We start from the raw sequence: 25,128 nt of genomic DNA on the forward strand, positions 1-25,128 counted from the left end.
CCGAGGTGGCTTTTTTCAGCCCAAAAAGTGGGCTGAAAAACTAGGCTTATACTCGAGTATATACAGTATTAGGTTTGCAGTCTACAACCATATGAAACAACCACATCAGATAGAGATCTCCCCCCCACGTCATATGATTTCAGCTGACCATGAAGCAATGCATAAGTTTCATTTAGAATTTCTTTTCATTTATTATTTTTTTATGATCCAGCCATATAATGTAAAATAATTTTCTATAACTAAAACAAGTTTCTTCCGTAAGCTATCTGAAAACCACAGAACCATATAATTTTCAAGGAAGAAGTTCAGAGTAGAAATGTAATGTTTGCAAGGGTATTAAGTCATAATGTCATGGTTCATAAATGCCCTAATTGCAGGTAAAGTTATATTACTAAACAAAAACCACAATAGCATTCCACTCCCCACATAATGTTACATTATGCTGTCTACACATTCATGGTCACTCTCCAATGTTTTTTCTCCAAAAGACCTCTTTCATTTGCTTTTATAAGGCGGGTAACAGTAAATGTCAGAGTGGGTATAAGGACATTTATATTCAGACTTAGTTATGGGTGTGGCAGTTTTATAATTATAATACCTGGAACACAAAAATTTGGATGCTGCAGTTTTGTGGCTCTACAGCATGGATTCTCAATATTTCCAGCATCATATCTCCCTAAAACAATAAGTAAATACACCACTTGTAATTTCACCATTTGAAATTAAATCTTTATATATCACATAATTTTTCAAACACTGTGATTACTATCATGTTCTTTGCCTAAAATAAATTCCTTTTCCAATCTCGAATCTTACAAAATCTCCTTAGCAGAAATGTGTTAATGAAAGAGAAGAGGCTACAAAATTCTGGCAATTGAAATATTTCTTAATATATCCCCAAGATACATTGAGACAGATTCCTCATTTTCTTCCTTTGCTTCCTTTTTTTGAGCCAGTGAATGACTCTCTTCACTGATAATTAAGGAGCCTACATGTCGCTGTTTTTAAACAGTCTTCTGGGTGATCCTTGTCATTCGGGGTATCATTGATTATTATCAAACCATAACTATCCACTGCAGACTTTTGCAAGCAAAGCAGTGAGCAAAGCTGAGACTGACATTCAATGATCCTTCCATTGCTGCTTTTAGCAGAAACACTGTTAAACATTGCTTCTTTCTGCTCTGGCAAGCCTGCAGCTGGCTTGTACAAAATTGAAGCAAAGCCTAGAGTGAGATCTGTTTGTGTTCCTACTTAGCCAACCAGAATGTAAAATATTTTGGAATCATCATTTAGAGTTGGTCATTGCACCCTGGGCAGGGGGCTCACAACTCACAGTTTAAGCACACCTGTCTTTCAGCATCTCAGCATTATGTCTATGGAGATTCAGCTCTGAAGAAGAGCTCTTGGTTGAGAAGCGAAACATCTTCAAAGAAAAACCAGGAAATCCAGATGCCTCTTGAAATTAAGCACCTTTGGGATATCTCGGCATTACTTAGATCTCGAGAAATAAAATGCATATTTGCTCTGAGAAGCGCTAAAAAATTAATGTTGGAGATGTTTATTTTATTTAGAAATTTTGTATTTCCGCCTACTCGCACATGGCAATTCAAGGAGGCTTATAGGACATAAAAGCACAATATTAAAGAAATAATAATAATAATAATAATAATAATAATAATAATAATAATAATAATCAAACAGTTGAAGAAGAAAAACATGCACTGGCTGATTATTTAAAAGACACCCAAGAACATCTATTAATCGAAGTAAAGAACAAAAATCTACTGAAGGCCCAACAGACAAAACAAGAATACAGAAAAGATGTGATAAAATCAAGAATGGAGAGTTGGCAGAACAAAGCACTGCATGGTCAATTTCTGGAAAAAATAAAAGATAAAGTGGACAGTGAACAAACTTGGTTATGGTTAAAAACAGGTACATTAAAGAAAGAAACAGAGTCACTAATCCTGGCTGCGCAAGAACAAGCTATCCACACAAATGCCATTAAGGCCAAAATCGAAAAATCCTCTGATGATGCCAGTTGCAGACTTTGCAAAGAAGCTGATGAAACTGTTGATCACATACTCAGCTGCTGTAAAAAAATCGCGCAGACTGATTATAAATTGCGGCACAATTCAGTAGCACAAATGATCCATTGGAATTTGTGCAAAAATTATAATATTAAAACAGCAACAAACTGGTGGGAACATCAGCCTGAAAAAGTCACCGAAAATCAGATGGTCAAGATCTTGTGGGATTTCCGTATACAAACCGACAAAATACTGGCGCATAATACACCAGACATCACACTGGTTGAGAAAAATAAGGTCACAATCATAGACATCGCAATACCAGGTGATAGCAGGGTCGCCGAGAAGGAACATGAAAAAATCGCAAGATACCAGGACTTAAAAATCGAAATTCAACGACTATGGCACAAACCAGCAGTGGTAATTCCAGTGGTAATTGGCACACTGGGTGCTATTCCAAAAGCACTGGAATTACATTTAAAACAGTTAAAAATTGACAAAATCACCATCAGTCAAATGCAAAAAGCCGCACTGCTTGGATCTGCACGCATATTACGAAAATACGTTATGACGTCCTAGGCCCCTGGGTGGGGCCCGACTAGTAACCAATGCCAAATCCGGCGAAACAACTGGCCGCTGTGATACAATTGTACAACAACAACAACAACAACAACAATAATAATAATAATAATAATAATAATAATAATAATAATATAATAACTCCCCACCCCAGCGACAACACACATTCATATCTGCCATTTAATGGGCTCAATCCCACTCTGGGTTCCCCAGACCTGCTGGCAGAACCACATCTTTAGTGCCTTCTGAAAGAGTGTTAGAGTTGCGCAACAGCTAAAACAGTAGATTAAAACAGAAAGATGTAAGTGAACATTATATGTTGTCCTGTTTTTATGAGACAGGGGGATAAGAAGGCATCTTTTCCACCAATGTTAACAGCCTACAACGTTGTTGCCAAATAATGAGTAATTGTCATATTTGTACTGCTTCCAGTTTCATTACTGTGTTATATGAGCACAAATAGGAAACAATTCGTTCTGATTTAAGGCAAAAACTTGTAGCATGGTTTCCTCCAGGTATATTGTAATTGTAATTGCCAGATTTCCCTTGTACCATTGGCCATTCTGATTGAGGAGTCTGTGATTGGTAGGGCAACTATCACCTGCCAGGTAGGTAAATACTGATTTTTAAAAAAAACATAGGAACCAGGTTTATGCCGCACCTGGCGTTATAGCTTTTGCAACCCCAAAACTTTGATAAGCTTAGGCACTGCTTTGAGGTCAGATGGGGCAATTTTACTGAGGGTTTTGTTTAGTACAGTTTGAAGGAACTTAGGGAGATTTTAAGAGGAAAAGTTTTAAAGGAAGAGAGAAGTCTGCTTGTGAAAGACTGTGTGTCTCTCATTATGTGACAGACAGATGCTGAGAAATTGGACAGAATACTGTTTCTGATCCTGCTGATAAAACCTAATTGCCCATTATCACCACAAGCCAGAGCCTGGGGCTGTGACCCTGCCAACTCCAAGTTGGCCCAGAAGCTGCTTTAGAAGCAGACTCCTAAAATGAGATAATAAAAAAAAGGAAGTATGGGGGAAAAAGCCCTGTAGATAGAAATAGTGACAGAGTGATTGGAGGAGAAGGGAGGGAGTAGAAGGAGGGGATTTTGCCTTCTCTTCCATTGCTGGCAGATAAAAGGATCTACTTTTAATTAAAAGCTGCAGTATCTTCCCTGCCTTTTCTCTTTTCTAGTCCCACTAGTTACAGATAAGATAGTGTGCCTTTCAAACTGACGGTTTGTTTTTTCTCATCAAACTGATCAGCCTACAGCCCTCTGCCATTTCTAGCTTCCTTTTAAAGTGGCATTAATTTGATTTCCCCCCTGTATTCCTCTCCTCTTTTAGTTACAGTTTTCCCCTCCCCAGCTTTACAACTCAAAAACAAACACCCTGGCTTGTTGTAGGTGAATTTAAAGCTGTAGGGTGTGCTTTATTTTTCTTGTGAACTGTTCCAACCCCACCAAAAACTGTATTCCAGTAGAATAGAATATCTGGCTCATCACTGAACTGTGGAGTCCTTGGTGCTCTCTAAATTTAGTTGTTTGCTTGCCGATGTTTCATTACCCCAACTAAGTAATATCAGTGAGAGTGAGGATCAGGTTTGCACCTTATTTATGTGCAGGGTGACCTACTGTATATAAACAGGAAGCAAACCTACTTACCTACTGGTAAGGTAAAGATAAAGGCTCCCCTCGCGCATATGTGCTAGTCGTTCCCAACTCTAGGGGGCGGTCCTCAACTCCATTTCAAGGGCGAAGAACCTGCACTGTCTGAAGATATCTCCGTGGTCATGTGACCTGCATGACCCTTCTTTTCAACATCTACATGAAACCGCTGGGTGAGATCATTCGACAGCACAGGCTAAAATACCACCAGTATGCGGATGATACACAGTTGTATCTGTCCGCCCCGTGCCAACTCAACGAAGCGATGGATGTGATGAGCCAGGGTCTTGAGGCTGTTAAAGACTGGATGGGGGTCAACAAACTTGTGCTCAATCCAGAAAAGACCGAGTGGCTGCTGTGTTTCCCTCCCGCGTATTGGCCAAGTGTTCCATCTCTCATGCTGGAGGGTCAAATTGTACGCCCCTCAGACAGGGTTCGCAACTTGGGAGTCCTCCTGCACCCACAGCTGACTTTCGAACATCATTTGTCAGCTGTGACCAGGGGGGCATTTGCCCAGGTCCGCCTGGTGCACCAGTTGCGTCCCTATCTGAACCGGGAGGCCCTCACAACAGTCACTCATGCCCTTGTGACCTCTAGGCTGGAATACTGCAATGTGCTTTACATGGGGCTGCCCTTGAAGAGCATTCGGCGACTTCAGCTGGTCCAGAATGCGGCCGCGCGAGCGATCGTGGGTGCACCTCGGTTCACCCACGTAATACCTATCCTCCACGAGCTGCACTGGCTGCCTGTTGATCTCCGGGTGCGATTCAAGGTGCTACTTATCACCTACAAAGCCCTTCATGGTATTGGACCTGGGTACTTGAGAGACCGCCTACTGCCAATTACCTCCACTAGACCGATACGATCGCATAGATTAGGCCTCCTCCGAATTCCATCATCTAGCCAGTGTAGACTGGCAACTACCCGGAGGAGAGCCTTCTCGGTGGCTGCTCCGACCCTCTGGAATGAACTCCCCATGGAGATTCGGACCCTCACCACCCTCCAGTCCTTCCGCGCCGCCCTAAAGATCTGGCTGTCCCGGCTGGCCTGGGGTTAAGACTCTAACCCCACTCGAATTGTGTGGCTGTTGTGTTTTTTTTTAATATGTTGTATTGTCTGTATGTTGGAAATTGTTTGTCCTCCCCCCCCCTTTTTTTGAACTGTGAGCTGCCCTGAGTCCCCCCAGGGAAAAGGGCGGCATACAAATAAAGGGAAAATGAAAATGAAATGAAAATGACTAAAGGCCAAAGGTGCATGGAACGCTGTTACCTTTCCAACAAAGTGGTTCCTATTTTTCTACTTGCATTTTTTATGTGCTTTTAAACTGCTAGTTTGGCAGAAGGTGGGACAAGTAACGGGAGCTCACTCCGTTACACGGTACTAGGGATTTGAACCACCAAACTGCTGACCTTTCTGATCCACAAGCTCAGTGTCTTAGTCACTGAGCCACCGTGTCCCCTACCTCTCTTTTACCTACCGATAGTAGTTGGGAAATGAAACATCCACAAGCAAACAACTACTATATTTTTCGGACTATAAGATGCACCTTTTTCCCTCATAAAAGAGGCTGAAAATCTGAGTGCGTCTTATACATTGAATACAGCATTTTTTGCCTCCTGAATCTCACCCTCTTCACCAAAATGGCTGTGCATATCCTTATGAAGGCTTTCAGAAAACTCCTGGGGGCTGAGGAGGGCAAAAATGAGCGAAAAATGACCAGTTTTTGCTCAAATTTACCCTCCAGCCCCCAAGAACACTCTATAAGCCTCCTAAAAGCTATTCATGCCCCCTTTTTTGAAAAAAAGGCCCATTTTCATGAAAAATGGACCATTTTGGGGAGGTCTGCAGGGTGCAAAAACTTTTTTTAAATTTGCCTCTTCAAAATCCTGGTACATCTTCTAGTCCGGTGCATCTTATACTCCGAAAAATATGGTAGGTTCAGAGACCCAAGGGCTCCAATAGTACTTTTTTACCAAATGGTTCTTCCATTTGAAAGATGGGAAAGAAGGAGGGAGACTCACTTTTTCGTTGTCCAGTCTAGTATTCCTTAATGAAATACTCTGCTTTGGGTTTTTTCTTTTCATTTTTAGTACCTTTTTTGTATATAAATCCAAGTCAAAGTTCACACTGAAGTTTTAATCCAGATCTGCCACTTGATTCTTCAGTGTCAGAAGACTAAACTATTTTCATTAAAGAAATCCCTACCAGTAGAGTTTGGGGAACATGAACCTTATAGGTTCTCTTTTCATACTAAAGTAAGCTAGGATACCATTTTAATGAATTAATTATATTTCCACTTTAAACAACATTTTAGCTGCACAGTACAATTGGTAGTGTTAGTCCATTGAATTCTTGAATGGGAAGTTTATCTGGGCACTTTTTAAAATCTGCTATTTCTTCCCCAGCTTTTGCTGAGCTGCAGACGGATATCCATGAACTGACCAATGACTTGGATGGGGCTGGCATCCCATTTTTGGATTATTGCACCTATGCCATGAGAGTCCTCTTTCCAGGAATAGAAGACCATCCTGTCCTGAAAGAAATGGAGGTGTGGTAATGGGCGTATGTGTGTCTGCTTGGATAATCTTTAATGTTGCATTAATTTCTTCTGCTTTGTAGGATTGGACATTGAGGAAGAAGGAATTTGTTTGCTATTTCCTGCAGTAGATCTCTCTATAGAAGAGAGGGTTATCTCTATAGTCTAATTTTTTTGCGTGTTATTTGTGTCTATTGACATTTCTCTGTTTTAGGATATTGGTTTAGACTAGCCTAAATGGTCTCAAAAATCAATTTCCCATGATTCCTAATTTCCCATTATTCATAAAGATTTAATACAGAAGTCACATCCAAGGTGTTGATTCTTGGAACAAACTTAAGGGATTGCTTGTTTTAAAGGTCAAGTAGTATGGATGTTGGTGGGGAAACTATAATGTTGTCACCAAGGAAAGTTGTTCATGATGTATCATATTTTATCCATATTTTGAAGACACTAATCTGTGTTTCTTAAATGCTGGATCCGATCATAGGAATTTTTGAATTAGGAGGAGGTAGGTATTATAAAATCCAAACAGAGAATTATGCTATATTAGATCAATCAACTCAAAATCTTCCAGGGTTTCAAACTGCAAGTTCTTGAGACCTAGCCAGGGACGTGATTTATGAGCTTTGTGATCAAACATCGATATGATAGCAGATTTTGGCTTCTGCATTTATAGATGGTTCAAAGACAAAAATTGATTGATTTGTGGAGGGGTGTTTTTTCGGGGGGGTTCTCCTCTTTGTATAAAAGATTACACATAAGGACTTTTCTTTCACAAATATCTTGTCAAATAAGCCATTTAGTTTTACTGGATAAGAGCTGAACATTGAAGAAATTGACCTGAGCTGTGCTAGCTAGGAAAATTGTGTCTTGTATAGGATTTGAACACCCTTCCTTCCAACAGTTATGACTGAGCTATCACTAAATCTCTCCTGCTGTTGCTTTATTCTTGTATTCCTTCTGAACTGCAGAGCATAGAGACTAATTCAGCCGTTATTGCCTTAATTGAAATGAGAATAAGAAGTATCAGTTCTACAGACAACATTGCTTGATAGCAACTTGGAGAATTGAGGAGCATCTTTTAAAAAATGTTAATAGGTAGGTCAAATAGGGTAAGCAAAGAGGGAGCCATAGGAAATCATTAAGTGGATCATAAAGTTGTTGCTAAGGTCAGTTCAAGTAGTAAGATTTTAAGTAAAGAGTAAGAGAATAAAAATTAGCCAAAGGCAGAGAACAACAGAAGTCTTTTGCTGACAGCATAATCTAATTAAAAATTGCCACGCTAAAAAGCAGTTAATTTTAAAAATCACTCAAGTAGATGTTGTCCTATTTTAGTGTTGTCCAGAGAGGAGTATGTACACAGGAGTTTCTATGACATGGGCATTATTGCCGTGTCCATCAATCTCCTTTGTGAGATTACAATATGTGGTTCTTTCTAGTTGCATTGTCTAAGAGTAAGCTAGTGCTGGAGTTTTGCTACTTTTAGTAGTTGTTTTTTTTTTTTTACTTCAGAAGGCATGGACTGCTGAGCTGCTCTTTGCCTCTGGATTTCACTAACCAGTCCACTTCTTTCTTCATTAACAAAGTGTGCATAGATTAGAATTCTCTCTGAACAATTTCTCATTCAGTAGAAATTCCCTAAAAAGTAAAAACCATGCATTAAAAAACCTTTATTCATTCATTCAATTTACTCAAGAGGACTCACAAAATTTTGAAAATTTAGTGCAAAATATTAAAAGGTAAATACTGTGTATACTGAGAGCCAATGTGGCCTTGTGGTTAAGGTGCTGGATTAAAACCATGAGACCAAGTTCTAGTCTTTCCTAGGGCATGGAAGCCAGTGACTTCATTGATTTGGTTTGATTGTTCCTTTGGAGTCATTCTCCCTCTTTCAGCCCTAGACCAGGAAGTCCAAAATCATCTGCCTACCAATTGATCCTGAATAATCATGATAGATTACACTTGTTAATCTTCAGAAAAGAAGCCTTCATTTGCAGTGGACTGTTTGGATAAATGATTACAGTAACAGTTACAACTATGAATACTGAAATCAGTGATTAAACACCAGGTGATTAGAGTACATATGCAAGTTTCTATAGCGTAGCAGTACTGCCTTGCTTTCTTCCGACAATTGAGGAGTCCTTAGGAGACGCTGAGCTTGTCGATCAGAAGCAGTTCGAATCCCTAGCGCCACGGAATGGAGTGAACTCCCGTTACTTGTCCCAGCTTCCACCAATCTAACAGTTCGAAAGCACATAAAACATGCAAGTAGAAAAATAGGGACAACTTTGGTGGGAAGGTAACAGCATTCAGTGTGCCTTCAGCATTTAGTCATGCCGGCCACCATGGAGTCGTCTTCAGACAATGCTGGTTCTTTGGCTTAGAAATGGAGATGAATACTGCCCCCTAGAGCTGGAAATGACTAGCATGCATGTGCGGGGGAACCTTTACCTTTTTAACAGGAAAGAGACTGCCTTAAATAGTTAATAGCAATAGCAATAGCAGTTAGACTTATATACCGCTTCATAGGACTTTCAGCCCTCTCTAAGCGGTTTACAGAGCCAGCATATTGCCCCCACAGTCTGGGTCCTCATTTTACCCACTTCGGAAGGATGGAAGGCTGAGTCAACCCTGAGCCGGTGAGATTTGAACTGCTGAACTGCAGCTAACAGTCAGCTAAAGTGGCTGCAGTACAGCAGTCTAACCACTGCGCCACCTCGGCTCTTAAGTCTATTACAGTTTTAAATGTTTATATAGCACCATTATTTTTCCCTTAAAAACTGTACAAAAAGCAGTTAAAGGCAAAATGCATTAATTTCATTTACAATTACAAAAAAAGCTGTATAATTCAAAAGAAATTTTAAAAAGTGAAAAAAATGAATACAATTTCAATTTATCTGTTTTTCCACAACATCAAAAACAGTAGAATTGCCTTTAGGAAATCATTACAGTTATTTTTTGAGCAACTACACTGAATGATATTGTCCATTTTTGCTCTCTCCAAGGCTAGCCAGTTCAAAGGACACAAATTTCTCTATAGACTGTCAGGACACCATACAGAAAATAAGATTAGAATATTGCCAAATGTGCTTCCAAAGTCAATCCTAGCAAATGGTCCGCAGGATACAATGGCTGGTGGTATCAAAAATCCAAGAAGGCTAGGCCAGCTCCATATCTGGCTTTTTATGAAGATAGTTCACCAAGAGTACCGAAGCTGTTTCAGTACTGTATTCTGCCCAGTATTGGGCCTGATAATTATCCAGGCACACCTGGAGCTGCAGTGCTACCTCCTGTTAGCTGTTTTAATTTTATTTTAATCAAGTAGCAGGGCGAGCTGAATAAGCACATGGTAGCCATAATTCTCCACACACTCTTCCTATATCCTTCAGAACTACCAGCTGGAAAGAATCCAAATAACAGGATAAGCAGCTGCCAAAATTACCTCCTTTTGACTTGCTCTATCCCTGAAGCCCCACTTGAGATATACCTAATTAATTTTCTCTGGAAAGAATGATGCAAATGATTTACTGGGAATTACTGAGTATTGTGACTCCTCCTACTCCTAAATTTTGCTAAAGAGGATGCCTCACAATCTGGAAAAGTAATGAAAGCAAGAAGAAAATACCCCTTGCTGTTTCCGTTGTTATAGGTTAGGACTCCAGTTGGACCACACTCTGCTCAGCCTGATGAGTAAGATTTCCTGTATTTGGACTGTACATCATTTCTTTATGGCTAGCTTTTTATTATACCGCCACAAGGATAACTAAACTTTGCAAAAGGGAATGAAACACCAAGGAGTAATAATGACAATTCCTAGGACCAGAGTTTTAACAAACAATTTAGAAAACCCCTAAGCATATTCACATGACAATCCAGATCTATCTATTGTCTACTTTGAATTATTTATTTAATCCTCGTTCCATATAAAAGTTTATATCAGCCACCTTTCTAGGTTAAGATAGTGATGTGTCCTTGATAATGGAATCATAAAGGGTCTCTGCCTTAAGGTTGTTAACTCCATACAAATGCAGTCCGATTGCCAGTTCCAAACACAGGATGATATACACTGTGCTATATACATGAGGACAAATATCAATTGGGAAATGTCCATAATTTCAAATGGGGATATAAAATGCTCAGCTTTTGGGAAAGGGGAATCTCACCATGATTATCTTTGTATTATTTTTCTAGTTCTTAGTCTTTGCTTGGTCCAGAATGGTTATTACAGAAATTATGATAGATTGCTTGTATTTCTTGGCTTTGGCTTCTTAAGTTTCTTATAGTACTGTATATAGTACCTTTCCTTGTCAATGCAAATTACCGATAATGTGTTATTTTATGATAGTTGAACTGAGGATCTTTCTATGATGAAGAGTGGTGGGAAATCCAGAACAAACAGAAGCAAATTGTTCACTCAATACTTTGCTAAATTAAGGAGTTTGTTCCCATGAAATGAGATGAGCCTTGTCATCCTTGCCAAGGATATTATGCAAAATCTATAAAAGAAAAGGTTATTAATCATGATTGGTCATTTATGACTCAATATAATATTGAGCACGCTTGGTGTGGTGAATACCGGTTGCTCAGAACATGAGCAAGAAACAATTGCTTTTATGTATGTTCTGCTGATGTACTTCTCAGATGCACCTGTGTCTCCATTGTGGGAAGCCAGATGCAGGATCAGAGAGACTCTCATAAGAAAAGTGTCAAGATGCACCCATGGGATACATTTCCCTGTACTATGCAGAAAAAGCTTTGGTTCATAACTGACATTACCACAGGTAATCGTCTGCTTACTGTACATACATTCACTTAGTGACCATTTGAAGTTACAGTGGCACTAAAAAGTGACTTGTGACTGGTCCTCGCACTTACAACTATCACAGCATTCCCACAGTCAACTGATTAAAATTCAAGCCTTGGCAACTAGCATGTATTCATGACAGTTGCCCCATTCTGGGGTCATGTGGTCACCGTTTGCAACATTCCCAGCCAGCTTCTGACACGCAAAGTCAACAGAGGAAGTCACATTTGCTTAAGGACATGATTCACTTAACTGCAGTATTTTTTTTACAGAAAAGGTCATAAAATAGGGTGTGACTCATTTCACAACCACCTTGCTTAGCAATAGAAATTCTGTACCCAATTGTAGTGATAGGTCGAGGAGTACCTGTATCATTTTTATTCTTGTTTCATTGCTACTGTCGTGTTTGGCAGTACTAGGTTGATTCAGCTGGATTTGTTCGAGACTTTCCTAGTCCCTCATTTCTTGCACATGTCACTAACATCCTCAAACTCCCAGATTTCACCTAATCCATTACTCCTTTTTTCCCCAAACCATGCAGTATTCTCTTAATTTAGTACAAGCAGTTCTGCCAAAATTAGCATCACATTTTCCTGTTTAACAAGGTTGCTCTTGAAGGATGCCCTTATCATCCCCTCGCTGTTGACCTCTCAGATTTGATTTGGGTTTTGAAATACAGTATATTTAGGCGTAATCAGCTCTAGGAAATAATGGAGTTATTAATTACAGACAAAGGCTGCCTATTATAGTCAAGCACAATCAATGCTTGTGTGATCAATTTTTACTATATTACATGCAGATTTTCCATCCTGCTTTTCCACACTATTTCTCTAGTTTGAAAACCAATTTTTATTTTTAATAAAAAAAATATCTGTGCCATGAATGTATATCTGTATATATCCAGCATACTTGGGAGAGTGTACAAGCACACATGTGCACACACAAACATATCATCTACCCTCATGTAGTCCATATCGTCATGTAGTCCAATACCTGTTCAATTTAGGAATCCACTAAACAATTTTTCTGACAATGAAATCACACTGAATGTTTTAGGTATATAGTTTTACTGCTAAACAGCCTTTTATTGTGTGGGGATTTCTTCTAATATTCAGCCTTAATCTCATTTATTTCCATTTCAGTTCAACATTTTTTGTGCTGCTTTCAGTTCAACACAGAATAGATCTTCTCCCTCTTGCATAGTATAAACTTTTAGACATTTATAGATGGTAATCAATCTCTCCTCTTTTCCAAGCTAAGCATATCTAGCCCTTCTAAGAGTTTCCAGGTCTCATATCATCCTAATAGCTCTACTCTGAATTCACTTCAACTTCTCTACAACCCTTGCCTAAGCATCAGAATAGTGAAGAATTATTACATCCTGATTCTGGATGCAATGGCTCAGTTAACACAGCCCAAGTTAGTATAGTCCTTCATAGCGGCTATATCACACTACTACTCCTAGATCATTTTCACATTTGGTGACATCAAGGCAGACTTCTTCAAGTCCATAGCTACATATTTCATTTTCCTGCCTGATGCAAGACTTTACACTAGCCACACTTGCTGAATTTGTCTTGATTTTGAAACTTGTAATTATAATTTTAATTGTGATTTTGTTCTGTGAGATATTAGTCTCTAGCTTGGTGCCATCTGTACAGTAAATTGAATAAGCGTCAATTCTGCTCTATTCTTTAGGGTATTTGTAAATTGTTGCATGGTATGAGTCCTGGGAAATTCCCACTTGGTATTTCCCTCTAGAACAATACAAATCTATTTAAGTGTGATTTTTTTAGTCTGTGATTCTTCAACCAGTTGAATATCCACCAAAGTATAGTACTGTTAAGTATACATTTATCTGTCTTGTCCAGAGGAATATAATGAGAAGCCTTGTTCACAGTGCGCTCTATTAGTTAACCAGAGTAATCACTCTGTCATTAAAAAAAGATAAATTTAATCTGAAATGACTTGTTGACAATCCCATGCTGGCTCCTAATAATGGTAGCATTATTTTCTAAAAATTCGCAGACACAGTGCTTGACAGTCTGTTCTAATGGCTTACTCCTCCGCCCTTCTCTGATACCAAGTTGGTCTTTCTCCAACCTTCTGGCACCTTATCGGTTGTGTAGGAATTTGTAAAGATTACAATAATAGGTTTTATCATTCCTGCCAGTTCATTTGTCAGCTAGAAATGTAACTCAGATGACTCTGAAGTCTTGAATTTCTTCATGGCGAGTTCTTAATATACTTTTCACTCTTCAGTTATGTTTTTCTTGCCCTTTCTTCAGTTATATCAGGCACAGCTCTTTCTCTTCTGATGGAAGACAGATGCAAAGAAAATGTTATACTGTATTCTTCCTATTTTCTTTATTACTCCAACATCTTCCCCATGTAAGAGAGCACTAGCCATCTTGTCTTCTCTTAGGAATATATTCTAAACTTTCCTTCCCATCATGGTTTGCATTCCTCCTAAGCCCTATCTTGTTCTGAGTCTTATCTTGAATGGAATAGAAAAATGATAATTCCATTGTACAAGTTTGAGCTATCAGTTTTTTGTTGTCTTTAGTTTTAGTTTAGTTCAACCCCATTTCCTTTTCTTAAACATTTCCTTTTTTGTTTTTCATCTTGTTGAACAGTTTTTTGTTCATTACTATTCAGTTCTTAAGGAGCTTTCCAAGAGGGTTATTTGTCCCTATCTAACAAAATGAAATTCAATGGTGAAAAAAGTAAGGCTCTACATTTAGGAAAGAAAAACAAAACACACAGGTACAGTATATGTGGTACGTCAATCTATAGTAGTAACTGTGAGAGGGATCTTGAAGTCCTAGTGGACAACCATTTAAATAAGAGCCAGCAGTGTGTAGCAGCTGCCCCAAAAAAACAACACAGTTCTAGGCTGCATAAACAGAGGGATAGAATCAAGATCACATGAAGTGTTAATACCACTTTATAATGGTATTATAAGTGTGGTAAGGCCACACTTGGAATACTGCATTTAGTTTTGGTTGCAACGATGTAAAAAAGCTGTGGAGACTCTAGAAAGAGTGCAGAGAAGAGCAACAAAGATGATTAGGGGACTGGAGGCTAAAACATACGAAGAACGGTTGCAGGAACTGGATATGTCTAGTTTAATGAAAAGAAGGACTAGGGGAGATATGATAGCAGTGTTCCAATACCTCAGGGGTTGCCACAAAGAAGAGGGAGTCAAATTATTCTCCAAAGCACCTGAGGGAAGAAGCAATGGGTGGAAATTAATCAAGGAGAGAAACAACCTAGAACTAAGATGAAATTTCCTGACAGTTAGAACAATTAATCAGTGGAACAACTTGCCTCCAGAGGTTTTGAATGCTCCAACACTGGAAGTTTTTAAGAATATGTGGATAACCATTTGTCTGAAGTGGTGTTGGGTTTCCTGCCTAGGCAGGGGGTTGGACTAGAAGATATTTGGTATATTTGGTATTTATTCGATTTGTAGGCCGCCCTATTCCCCGAAGGGACTCAGGGTCTCCAAGGTCTCTTCCAACTCTGTTATTCTATTCTATTTTATTCTATTCTATTCTATTCCCTGTCCTGTTTAGTATTGTGTTTTTTCTGGATTACCTGTATCTCTTTGACTCGAAGGTGCTTTTTAAAAAGGCAACTGGACTTTATTTGTCTTTTCTGACTGAATGGTAAAGAATGGTCGGAATATAATAATGCAAGGAATATAAATCCTTCAATATCTCCACCATTCAGCCAGAACTGAAGAAGCTTCTTGTATGAGAAGTAAAATGTCTTCAAGAAAAGAACAAAGAAAGTCCCCTTTTGAAAAAGCACCTTGGGGCAACATGACCTGGATGACCGAGAATCTCCATAGAAAAGTATCTTTTTGGATACTTTTTTGGATTTCAAGCTATGATGTGGTGCCCAACGTTTTTTGAGTTCTTTAAAATCTGTCTTCCTGATGTCCATGACACATGCCTGCCTTCTCTATAGATCCCCTAATTAATCTTGTACTCCATCTGGACATGGTTGGTCTCCTCTTGGAGAGCACTTTTGCTCTATCCAAAATTCCTTCCTATTGGTCAGGATTAGGTTTAGGATAGTTGACTCCTTGTTTCTTTTTACACTGTCTGAAAAATGAGCTCTCACTAAGAGAAAGAAGAAATCTTTTGACACTTCCACTTATAGCTTAGTTTTCTAGCAAATGGCAGGCTGATTGAAGTCTCCCATTGCTACTCTAAGCTGCCTTCTTGAAGAATTGGTAAGTTGGTTTAGGAAAGCATTGTTCATATCTTCTCCCTGTGGTCAACTTGGCTTAAATTCCCACAGTGATATTCTATTTGTTACTCCTTTATTATTAAAGTAGTATTTTTTCCAAACAATTTCAATGGATTTCTGCATCTTGTTTGAGATGTTTCATGTTGGTAAAAACTAGAAAATTAAAAGGATGCCACATCAGGGAAGATAGCATTAAGACAAAACCTACTTTTTGTGCACAGAATTTCATGGGGAATATAACAACAAATACATAGTTTATGTAATGCCTCAGCTTTTGTTAAAAAAGAAAGAGAGCTGTTTTCTGGTTGCTTTTTAAAAAACAATCCTTAGAAATCATCTTATTTTTTTAAGAGAAGTTTATGACCCTTGTTTTCATTGCTTTCAATAATGCTTTTTTTTATTTCTCTGTTCATACTGACTGCATCATTATTTGTTAACCAAACCAAGAATTCAAGCATTGTTTTAAGAATAAAGCACGGCTATTGCAAGTGTTATGGGGTACATAAATTTGCTTATGGGTTTTAGTGAATTGGCCAAATTTATTTTGAGCAAAGAATGTAGTTTTTTTTGTCTTTAAACATGCAGAAAAATCCTGAGCTCAGGTATAGAAGTTAAGAATTATGCCATTGGCTCAAAGCATATCACAGTTGTAAAATCCTTTGTGAGCCGTTATGTCTTTAAGGAAGCAAAAATAGCCAAGGAACTTAATTTCATGATATGTGAGATTTTACTATGTACATTTGATAGAGACAGACCATTGCAATAAAACAATGGCAAAGTCTGAACCCATTCTATCTTGGAGGTATTCCAGAAAAAATATTGTTCTGGAAATGCCCATTTTTACGTCACAGGTATTGAGGAATTCCAGATTCATTCATACCTCAATCAGGAGTTTAGCTTTTATCCTAACTGAAACATAGAGGTTTTTTGCCCAACTGTGTTTCAACTCTTGGCAGTGATGTTGTTGTGATCACACTTTGCCTGTCATTACCTCCTTAATTATTGTGGGGGAAAAGAGAGAGAGAAAGGGCACACATCAAGCACAAGAGAGGGATTTTAACTTTTCAGTACAATGATAACCTGCAAATGGAAAAATGGAACTATAACATGCAAACAGTACCAAACAGGAGGTGCTGGATAGTAATATTCACGTTAACAGAACTTTCTTTATTCACAGTTCATTATTACAATCAATTCAACATGCTCCCTCCATTCAAAACTCTACAGCCAAATAAGTGTCATTTTCAGGTTAGTCTCAAGGTAAATAAGGATAATTTAGATTACTATATAGTAAAGTATAAAAAAGTGTCTTGTACAAGAAAAACAGAAAAGTTGTTCATAGATATGGCAGAATTCTGAAATAAAAATAACAATGAGTAAATCAATAAGAATACAAGCCTTTCCCAGTTATGCTACGTATTATATGCAAAACAGTTGAAAAAATTAAATTGCAAGAAAGAAAGAAAACACAGCATGATTCATACAAATAGAAATATATTCTCAGAGCTGGGGGAGAGTCCTTATGGCAGCGTGAATAACATTCTGACCCAATTAGCAGATCTAATAAGTTCCCTGTCACTTTATTTATTCATCATATTTTTAGGCTCACCCATCTCACAAAATGTGAAATGTGATACATATAATTCTGAAAACATCTTCGTCCCACTTTTATATTTCCAACGAAGTTTTGTGGAGATTCTGAAAGTTGTTTGTATTATTTTCTTTGTCCCTAATAAAGATATTCAACTGTCAATTTTGGATCCCCCCACCCCCTTGGAACAAAACAAGTAGGATTGCCTTTTATCTTACTATGTCAAATGTAACTTCAGCAATTCTTAAAATCAATATGACAAGTTTGTGTTCATATGTCTTAACTAGCAAATAATAATGTTTGTTACTGCAAATGGCAAGGAAGGGATATGTGATCTGCTTCTCTTTCCCCTTCCTAACTTGTTTGCATAACCCCCAATTAATTTGTTGCACTGTAAATACAACTCCTTGTGAGTTTAAGTTGCTGTTTTATTACTTTTATGAAAATTTAAAGCCATCATGCTTTATTGCTCATTTACTTCTGTTAATGAACACGTACCCATTAAAAAAAGAGTGACCATGTGGGTGGGGGAAGGAAAAGGAGAGAATGTGTGTTGTTTTGTTGCTTTCAGAGCTTTTCATAACTAGCCAAGCCTGCTGAGATCATTTATATGACAGATGTTTTGTGCTATTGCTTCTACTAATACAGCACCACCACTCTGCTATGCTTGTTATGAGACAACTTGTTTAGGACAAGGCAAGCTTTAGAGCCTATCAGCTATTGTGGGTTTTTGGAAGCTGAGCACACTGCCCAAGAAAGAAGATGCTTGTGTGATCCTCCTTTAACTTCATGAAGCAAGCAAAGACCGTTATTTATTTTGATCAGTGAAAATTTGAGACAGTGGTTTTGCATAATGCCACCTATGATATCTGCCATAAATAGAACACTGGTTTGCATCTTCATATCACGATTAAGAGCAACTCAGGTTAAAATACAGCTCTCTTCCTCATGTTTCTTTATTCATTCATTATAAGTAGAACCTCCGAAAGGCGCATATTTTGAGATAATTTGAATGGAATGGAGAAGCAAGCCATTGTTGAGGAAAGGAATTTCCTTCCTTCCTTCCTTCCTTCCTTCCTTCCTCCCTCCCTCCCTCCCTTCCTTCCTCCCTCCCTCCCTCCCTTCCCCCACATATATCCGTAATTAAAATAAGGAATTGGGGCCAATTCAAATTCTTCATAGAAGCAACTAGGTCAGTCAGTTTGGCATTCTACACTTCAGACATGAGGCCCTTTGCCTTGTACTTCAAACAAACTCTGTCACTAAAAAAAATCTAGAATTGGTTTTCTCCAGTTAGTGATCTTAAATCTGACATTTCCCAGCTGTGGTTTAGAAATATTAGGGAATAAAAATGGTCCTGCCTTGAAGTGCCTCAAGAACATGGTGCACACATTGTGTAGAGAGAATTAGTTGTTTGAGAGCCCTAAAGTATACCAGTGGTGGATTAAGGCTCACTGGTGTCCTAAGCACTGACAAATCTTGGTGCCCCTCCTTTGTACATACTGTACAAATCTTCATTTGTACAGTATGTACAAAGTTTTTTTTTTTTCTGTCTCAACTTTGTGGTGTCTCCTTTTGGCCTGAGTACATGCTTAGTCTGCTTAATAGTTAATACACCACTGAAGTAAACACATGCCTATTTACATGCAAACACACACACAAACACTGACAACATATGGGAGGTTACTACCCTGTGTAATGTCCTTTCTGTAACAACTATATTGCTGAAAGCAGCTGCTTTTGAATGCATAGAGATTATCTCCAACATTTTTCTTTGTGTTAATGATATTAAAATGAATTTGCACAAATGCTTCTCAGTGCAGTGGGTTCCTGCTATAACTGATAAATGTAAATTCAAATTATTATGAACATGTCACAGAGGACAAAAATAACTACTGTTGTTTTGTGACATAAATTGGAGCTTTTTCCCCGAACGCTACCAGCAATTTAACAGCTTCTGACCAAATTGAGCTGGTACATTAAAACCATGGAATGCTAGCTAGGACAAAAGGAAGGAGAATGGCCAAAGGGAAATGATTTACCTAATTAGTAACAGAGGGCACATATAAAAATCAAGATAATTCAGATGCAAGAGAATGAGACTTGGGGAATATTCTAAGATATGATATTAGTAGACATTGCAGAAAACATTTTTTTTTATAAATGGAGTGAATTTCAGAAGTTAATAACAATGACCACCAACTACCAAGCAATATTATTTTCCACTTCATGCTTCCTCTCTAGTCACTTTCTTAGAGCAGCTTGTTTGGCTCAGATTTGAATTCAGATAACCTAGAGCGAGGTGAATCTCTGAAGTGTCTCATTTGGGACAGGAGTCAGGCTTGGTCTGAATCTAATACTCATCTCTTAGGAGAGTTTAGATTCTAGGGAGCAAGTTGGACATGCAGAAGATGATTGTCTTGCAAGTATTTTTTATTTTGGTTCTGAATCTCACTTCTTGAGGTAAATACGGAGGAAGGGCTCACTGAAAATTCCTTAGAAGTACAACTGTTTTGTCCAGTCTGAAATACCATTTTAAAAAAAATGAATTGTCCTCAAAATATCAAACCATTGTCTTATGTTTTCATGTGATTTGTGTGGCCATTAAGCAAATCTCTGTATCCTCAATTGCAAACAATCCATTGACAGTAATAACCGTTGGTAACAGCTGGTAAATAATCTTGATTGAAGATAATATTTTTCATTTGTGCACACTTATTTTTAAGCAATATGAGTATAAATGTGTAATCCATATTCTATATACGATTCAGGAGATATACAGTACTTGCTCTGTGCTTTTAATATCCACAAGAGTTGTATTAATGAAACATGGGATATAAATCTATTTAATTTTCATTTATTATTCATGTTTTGCCATCAGTATAAAACACTTTTCAGAATAATGAAATGAAAAATCTTTGCCCTGAAACACTTATTTCACAAGAGGAAGGTGGGTGTTTGCCTTGGTGGTGTTAACTTTAGTTTTAGTTACCTGTTTGGAAAAATATGGAGACTGCACAGTGTGTCAGTAGCCCAAATGATTCAGCTTCTTTTCTTCCTCTGTTTAGTTGTTTCGTGAGTATAAGTATGGAACTGAGGCACCACGTAGACTACAACTGTAGCTAAATAGAAATATTTCTCTGCTTCAGTCCCTATGGATCAGATGTCCTGGTCATATTTAGCAATTTATTTTCTGCTTCATGGTTAGATATACCATATGACCCAATTCCATTGCTAAATCTCAGGGACAGACGGTAACATTTAGAGCCATATGTAGAAAGTGCAAAAGATCAGATTTTCCTGTAGGGCTGTTTGCTATGCTCAGATTTAGCCAGGAGGAATCTGGCAATGAGTCCCAGGTCAAATCGGAAGCGTTTTGGCAATTCCTGTTTAGGGATGGAGATAGGATGCTTGTTGGATAAAATTTTAAAATCTAATGGTATGTAAGTATACAATGTCATTTCTTCAAAATTGTACAATGCAAGTAATTTATTGTAAAGGTTAAAAGAAGAGTCATCCTCTGTTATAATGTAGTTTTTTTTCCCCTGTATGTTCCTGGCTTTAAATTTACTGTAACAAATATGCTGATGTTGTTCAGATATCATTAATAGATTCTACATTTTCTGTGGTCCCATCAAGATAGATTGCACTGCAAGGAGTCTATACTGCCTATGAAAATACAGTATTGAAATAATAAATTAATTTGCAGTTGAACTCAGACCTGTTCCTTGAGTTGATCTCTGCAGAAAACCAAATGCAGATAGTCCTCAACAATTGTCCTGTTTAGCAGCCATCCAACTCATGACAGTTCTGAAGAAAGAAGTAGGTTTACACTCAGCCTTTGAACTTACGATAATTAAAGCATCCTCATATAATTATATAATTGCAAGTTGGGTGTCTGGCAACTAGCACACATATATGACAGTGTGATCGCAGTGTCTCACAGTCATGTCATTGCCATTTGTGACCTTCATAACAAGCTTCCAACAAAGTCAGAGAGAAACAGACAGTAAGACACAAGTCCCAATCATGAGATGTCATGCTTAATGATTGCAGTGGAAGCCGTGTCATAAGACAGGCATGGTTGCATGATGTTTCACTTAACGACTGCTTAGCAATGGAATTGCTGGCCCAATTGCTGTCATTAAGTGGGAATTACTTGTACAGCCTTCATAAACTGCTTATCTGGATCAGAGTGTTCTCTCTGCTATTTTGCTACTTCGGTCCCATAGGCCCAGAGTGCTTTGTTTGTTTCTGTAAATTTGATGTGATACTAGATAAAAGAACTGTGAGCCTGCAGTTCTCTTTCAATATTATATTTAGTGTATGGATGGGCTGGAATTTGAATCAGATTTGGAGCAATAGGAGAACAAGATGGAAAAAGAGGACAAAACCTCTGAATTTAACAATTATTAAATGAGTCTCCAAACTCTTATCCATGCACTTTAGTACCCTGTCCTGGCTTGACTGTTTTTATTATTCACATTTTGTATGCACAAAAGTGCACAACTACGTTGAAAAAAACAGGATAGAAAGGAATTCTGATGTTTTCCGGCACTCAAATTATTATTATGTTTTATTGACACTTTCCTGAATGTTTGTGTTTTGTCCATGAACAAAGGGACGGGCTCAGTGGACCGAACACTAAATAGTCAAGAGAGAGATCTATTCCAGTATTATTTGCAAACAAGATCTGTTGATTCATGATCTCAAAATTCGGGGGAAATTTGAAATAAACCCTACAAGTAAAATTATAAATTACATATATTTCATGTATGCAGTCTTTGAGAATATCTGTTCAGTAATCTCTTCAGAATTTTTAGAATAGACTGCTTTTAATTAATTAACAATATTAAGAGACAAAGTATCCACACAGTGGAAATTTTTTAAATAGTTAAGTATTTGAAAAAAAGTAGATTCACTGAGTATTGGGTGGGAGGACATAGCTAAAAGGATTTAAAGGGCCACCTTCATGTTTTGTACACTAAATTCTGAGATTTCGACTCAGACTCCTACAAAGAGAAGATGTCTTCACATATAATTAGAAATAAGCATTAAAAAGTGACCATTGGTCATTGCATGTATTTGTTGACTATACTCCATGATTCTGTCTGTTCCTTGTCCAATGTTGCACTTGATTCTGTACGTGATTTTCCTAATCTTGCTATATCGTTAAAATACTCTGATGTAAGTTGCTGTATTTTCTCTTCCTCAGGTCCAGGCTAATGTGGAGAAGTCTTTGACACTCTTTGGGCAGCTCTTGAACAAAAAGCACTTCCTGTTAACTTTTATTCGAACGTTAGAGGCCCAACGCAGCTTCTCCATGCGTGACCGGGGTAATGTAGCCTCTTTAATAATGACAGCCCTACAGGGTGAGATGGAATATGCCACTGGAGTGCTGAAACAGCTTCTCTCAGATCTGATTGAAAAGAATTTGGAGAGCAAGAACCATCCCAAATTGCTCTTGAGGAGGTGAGCATTTGTATAGGATCCTCTTAATAAATGGATTGGTGTGGATTTTCGCTGTACTCAGGGTATTTTGTGTTTTTCAACAATTCTGACCATAAATTTAGCACTAAAATAATAGATTGTCACCCATAAATAGTTATTTTCATATCTCTCAAAAACAGAGTGATTGCTATTAGATGGAATATTCACCAAACTGAGCAAGTAGGGGAAACTTTTTTGGCCTTTAATATTTCATTTATAAATGTGAACATTTATGAGTATGGTAAGAACTTGGAAGCTAGAATATTTTCATATCTTTGCAAGTCAGATATCAAAACAAGGTGACAAACAGATTGGAGGAAATGTTTGTTTAAGTAGACAGAGCTATCAGATTTCTGTTAAACGTGAGAACTGACACTTGAGTATGTCAGCATTTCTTTTAAATGAGACTTCAGTGTAGAAGTCATTATTATACATCATTTTCAACATCATCTACTCTGTGTTAACATTCTTTGCAGAATAATTGTATGCTTTGTTAAACAAATAAAATGTTTCTATGTGGGGAACGGGTGTAACCACAATAATCTGATGTAAAAATCAAAGGGAGAAAAAGTTTTAAAAGACTTTGAAAATGACCCTACAAATGATTGTACAGCATTGAAAGGACAAATATATATGCTTGATTTGCAGTAGTGGCTTACTGCTGTGTCTGGTTTGTTATTTGAGATGTTTTTTTCTTTACTCAGCAGAAAGCAAACAAAAGGAATAGAGCATTTTGCAATTTGCTCTCTTTTTCTTTCTCCTTTCAACTTATTTCCTCCCTTTCTTCCATTTTTTTAGAAAATTCTTGCTGGTTACCAATACTGTGCCACATAGATACTGTATTTTTACAAAAGGGGTTTATTAGTTCATCACAAATAATGTCTATTGCAAAGTTACTGTCTTTTAGTAGTATTTGTTTCTAATGGTTGGTAGGGAGCAAGCCATTATTATTATAAAAGTCCAAAAGGAATACAGCCTCTTTCTGCATGCAGAATGTTATTCTTTTCCAATTGTTTCTTCAAGACTGCTTCTTCAACCTCTATCAAGTAATTGTTTCAGAATAAAATAAGCAGATTTTTTTTCTGAGTATTATCTCAACACAGGCGGGAGATGAGTACAAGAATGTATTCCGCTTCCTTCATGTGTCTGTTCTGCTCCATCAGGTTTTTAAACCTTAGCCAGATAGGTTTACTGAATTACAGCCCAATGCATTCTGAAAAATATACTAGCTGCAGAATAAAAAGTTATTAAATGTGTACTAAAATATATATTCACAAAGTTCCTTTTCTTGAGCTTTTAACAAGCCACTTTTGCAAAGGTTAATTTCCTTCTCCACTTAGGTTTTAGATCAGTTCACAGATGAAATAGTAGTTTTATTTGTTGTACAAAAACATGTTTGAAAAGAATATTGTCATGTGCGTACAGTAAAATAGATTCATGTTCATAAACATGTAATGGACATATCAAATAGTGGAATTGCCAAATGGGTCTTCTCATGCATGCACTTAATTCATATGTCTGAGTGTTTGAAGTCATGTGTCAGCTACTTCAAATAGTAATTTAATTATGGCAATCTGAACTGTCACATATAATATTTCCATTAGCTGGATGTAGCAGCTACATTTTTTGCACATTTTTAAAAGAAGGAAAACAAAAGAAATACACCAAAGTTGGGGATGGATATATGATTACACATTAGAATGATTTCTTTTATAACTTGGTACTGTTTCTTATATTATTACATTGGGACAAATTATTCTTTGCTACACTTTAATGGGGAAATCTCAGTGAATTCTGGCTTCTAGATATAATCACATATATTATCCTTTCTTAAGTCTGTAAAAATATATGCCTCCTAAAGATAATGTGTAAAGTAAGCCCACATTGTGAATACTGCCGGCTTCATTATCAGCTTATCCCTAAAGAGGCTGGGGTCTGAATATTTTACTTCTGGTATATACCAGCTAGGTTTTAAAGATCTTTGGACAGGGACTTTCTTGTAGCACTATACAGTAATTGATTGGTACTAGCTACTAATATATGCCATAGGGATATGTATATATATATGCTGGTCTTGTTGTATTCAGGTCTTTTCCCATGTAAGATTGAGATTGTCTTGGCAACGTTTCGGCGAGGTCTCACTCACCATCTTCAGGCTGGTGTTTTCAGCCGAAAA

At 37.6% G+C, this 25,128-nt stretch overlaps 1 protein-coding gene across 3 annotated transcripts in view; it reads left to right on the top strand.

Moving 5' to 3' along the window:
* PLXNA1 (plexin A1) overlaps nt 1-25,128 on the top strand; it is a 385,871-nt gene that overhangs the window by 325,966 nt on the left and 34,777 nt on the right. For all 3 annotated transcript variants that reach the window (XM_032209248.1, XM_032209249.1, XM_032209250.1), the window contains exons 21-22: nt 6,674-6,816; nt 22,678-22,934. In XM_032209248.1, coding sequence (XP_032065139.1) covers nt 6,674-6,816; nt 22,678-22,934 — 400 coding nt within the window. The remainder of the gene's footprint in view (nt 1-6,673; nt 6,817-22,677; nt 22,935-25,128) is intronic.

The sequence above is a fragment of the Thamnophis elegans genome, chromosome 2 (assembly GCF_009769535.1).
Source record: "Thamnophis elegans isolate rThaEle1 chromosome 2, rThaEle1.pri, whole genome shotgun sequence".
NCBI lineage: Eukaryota > Metazoa > Chordata > Lepidosauria > Squamata > Colubridae > Thamnophis > Thamnophis elegans.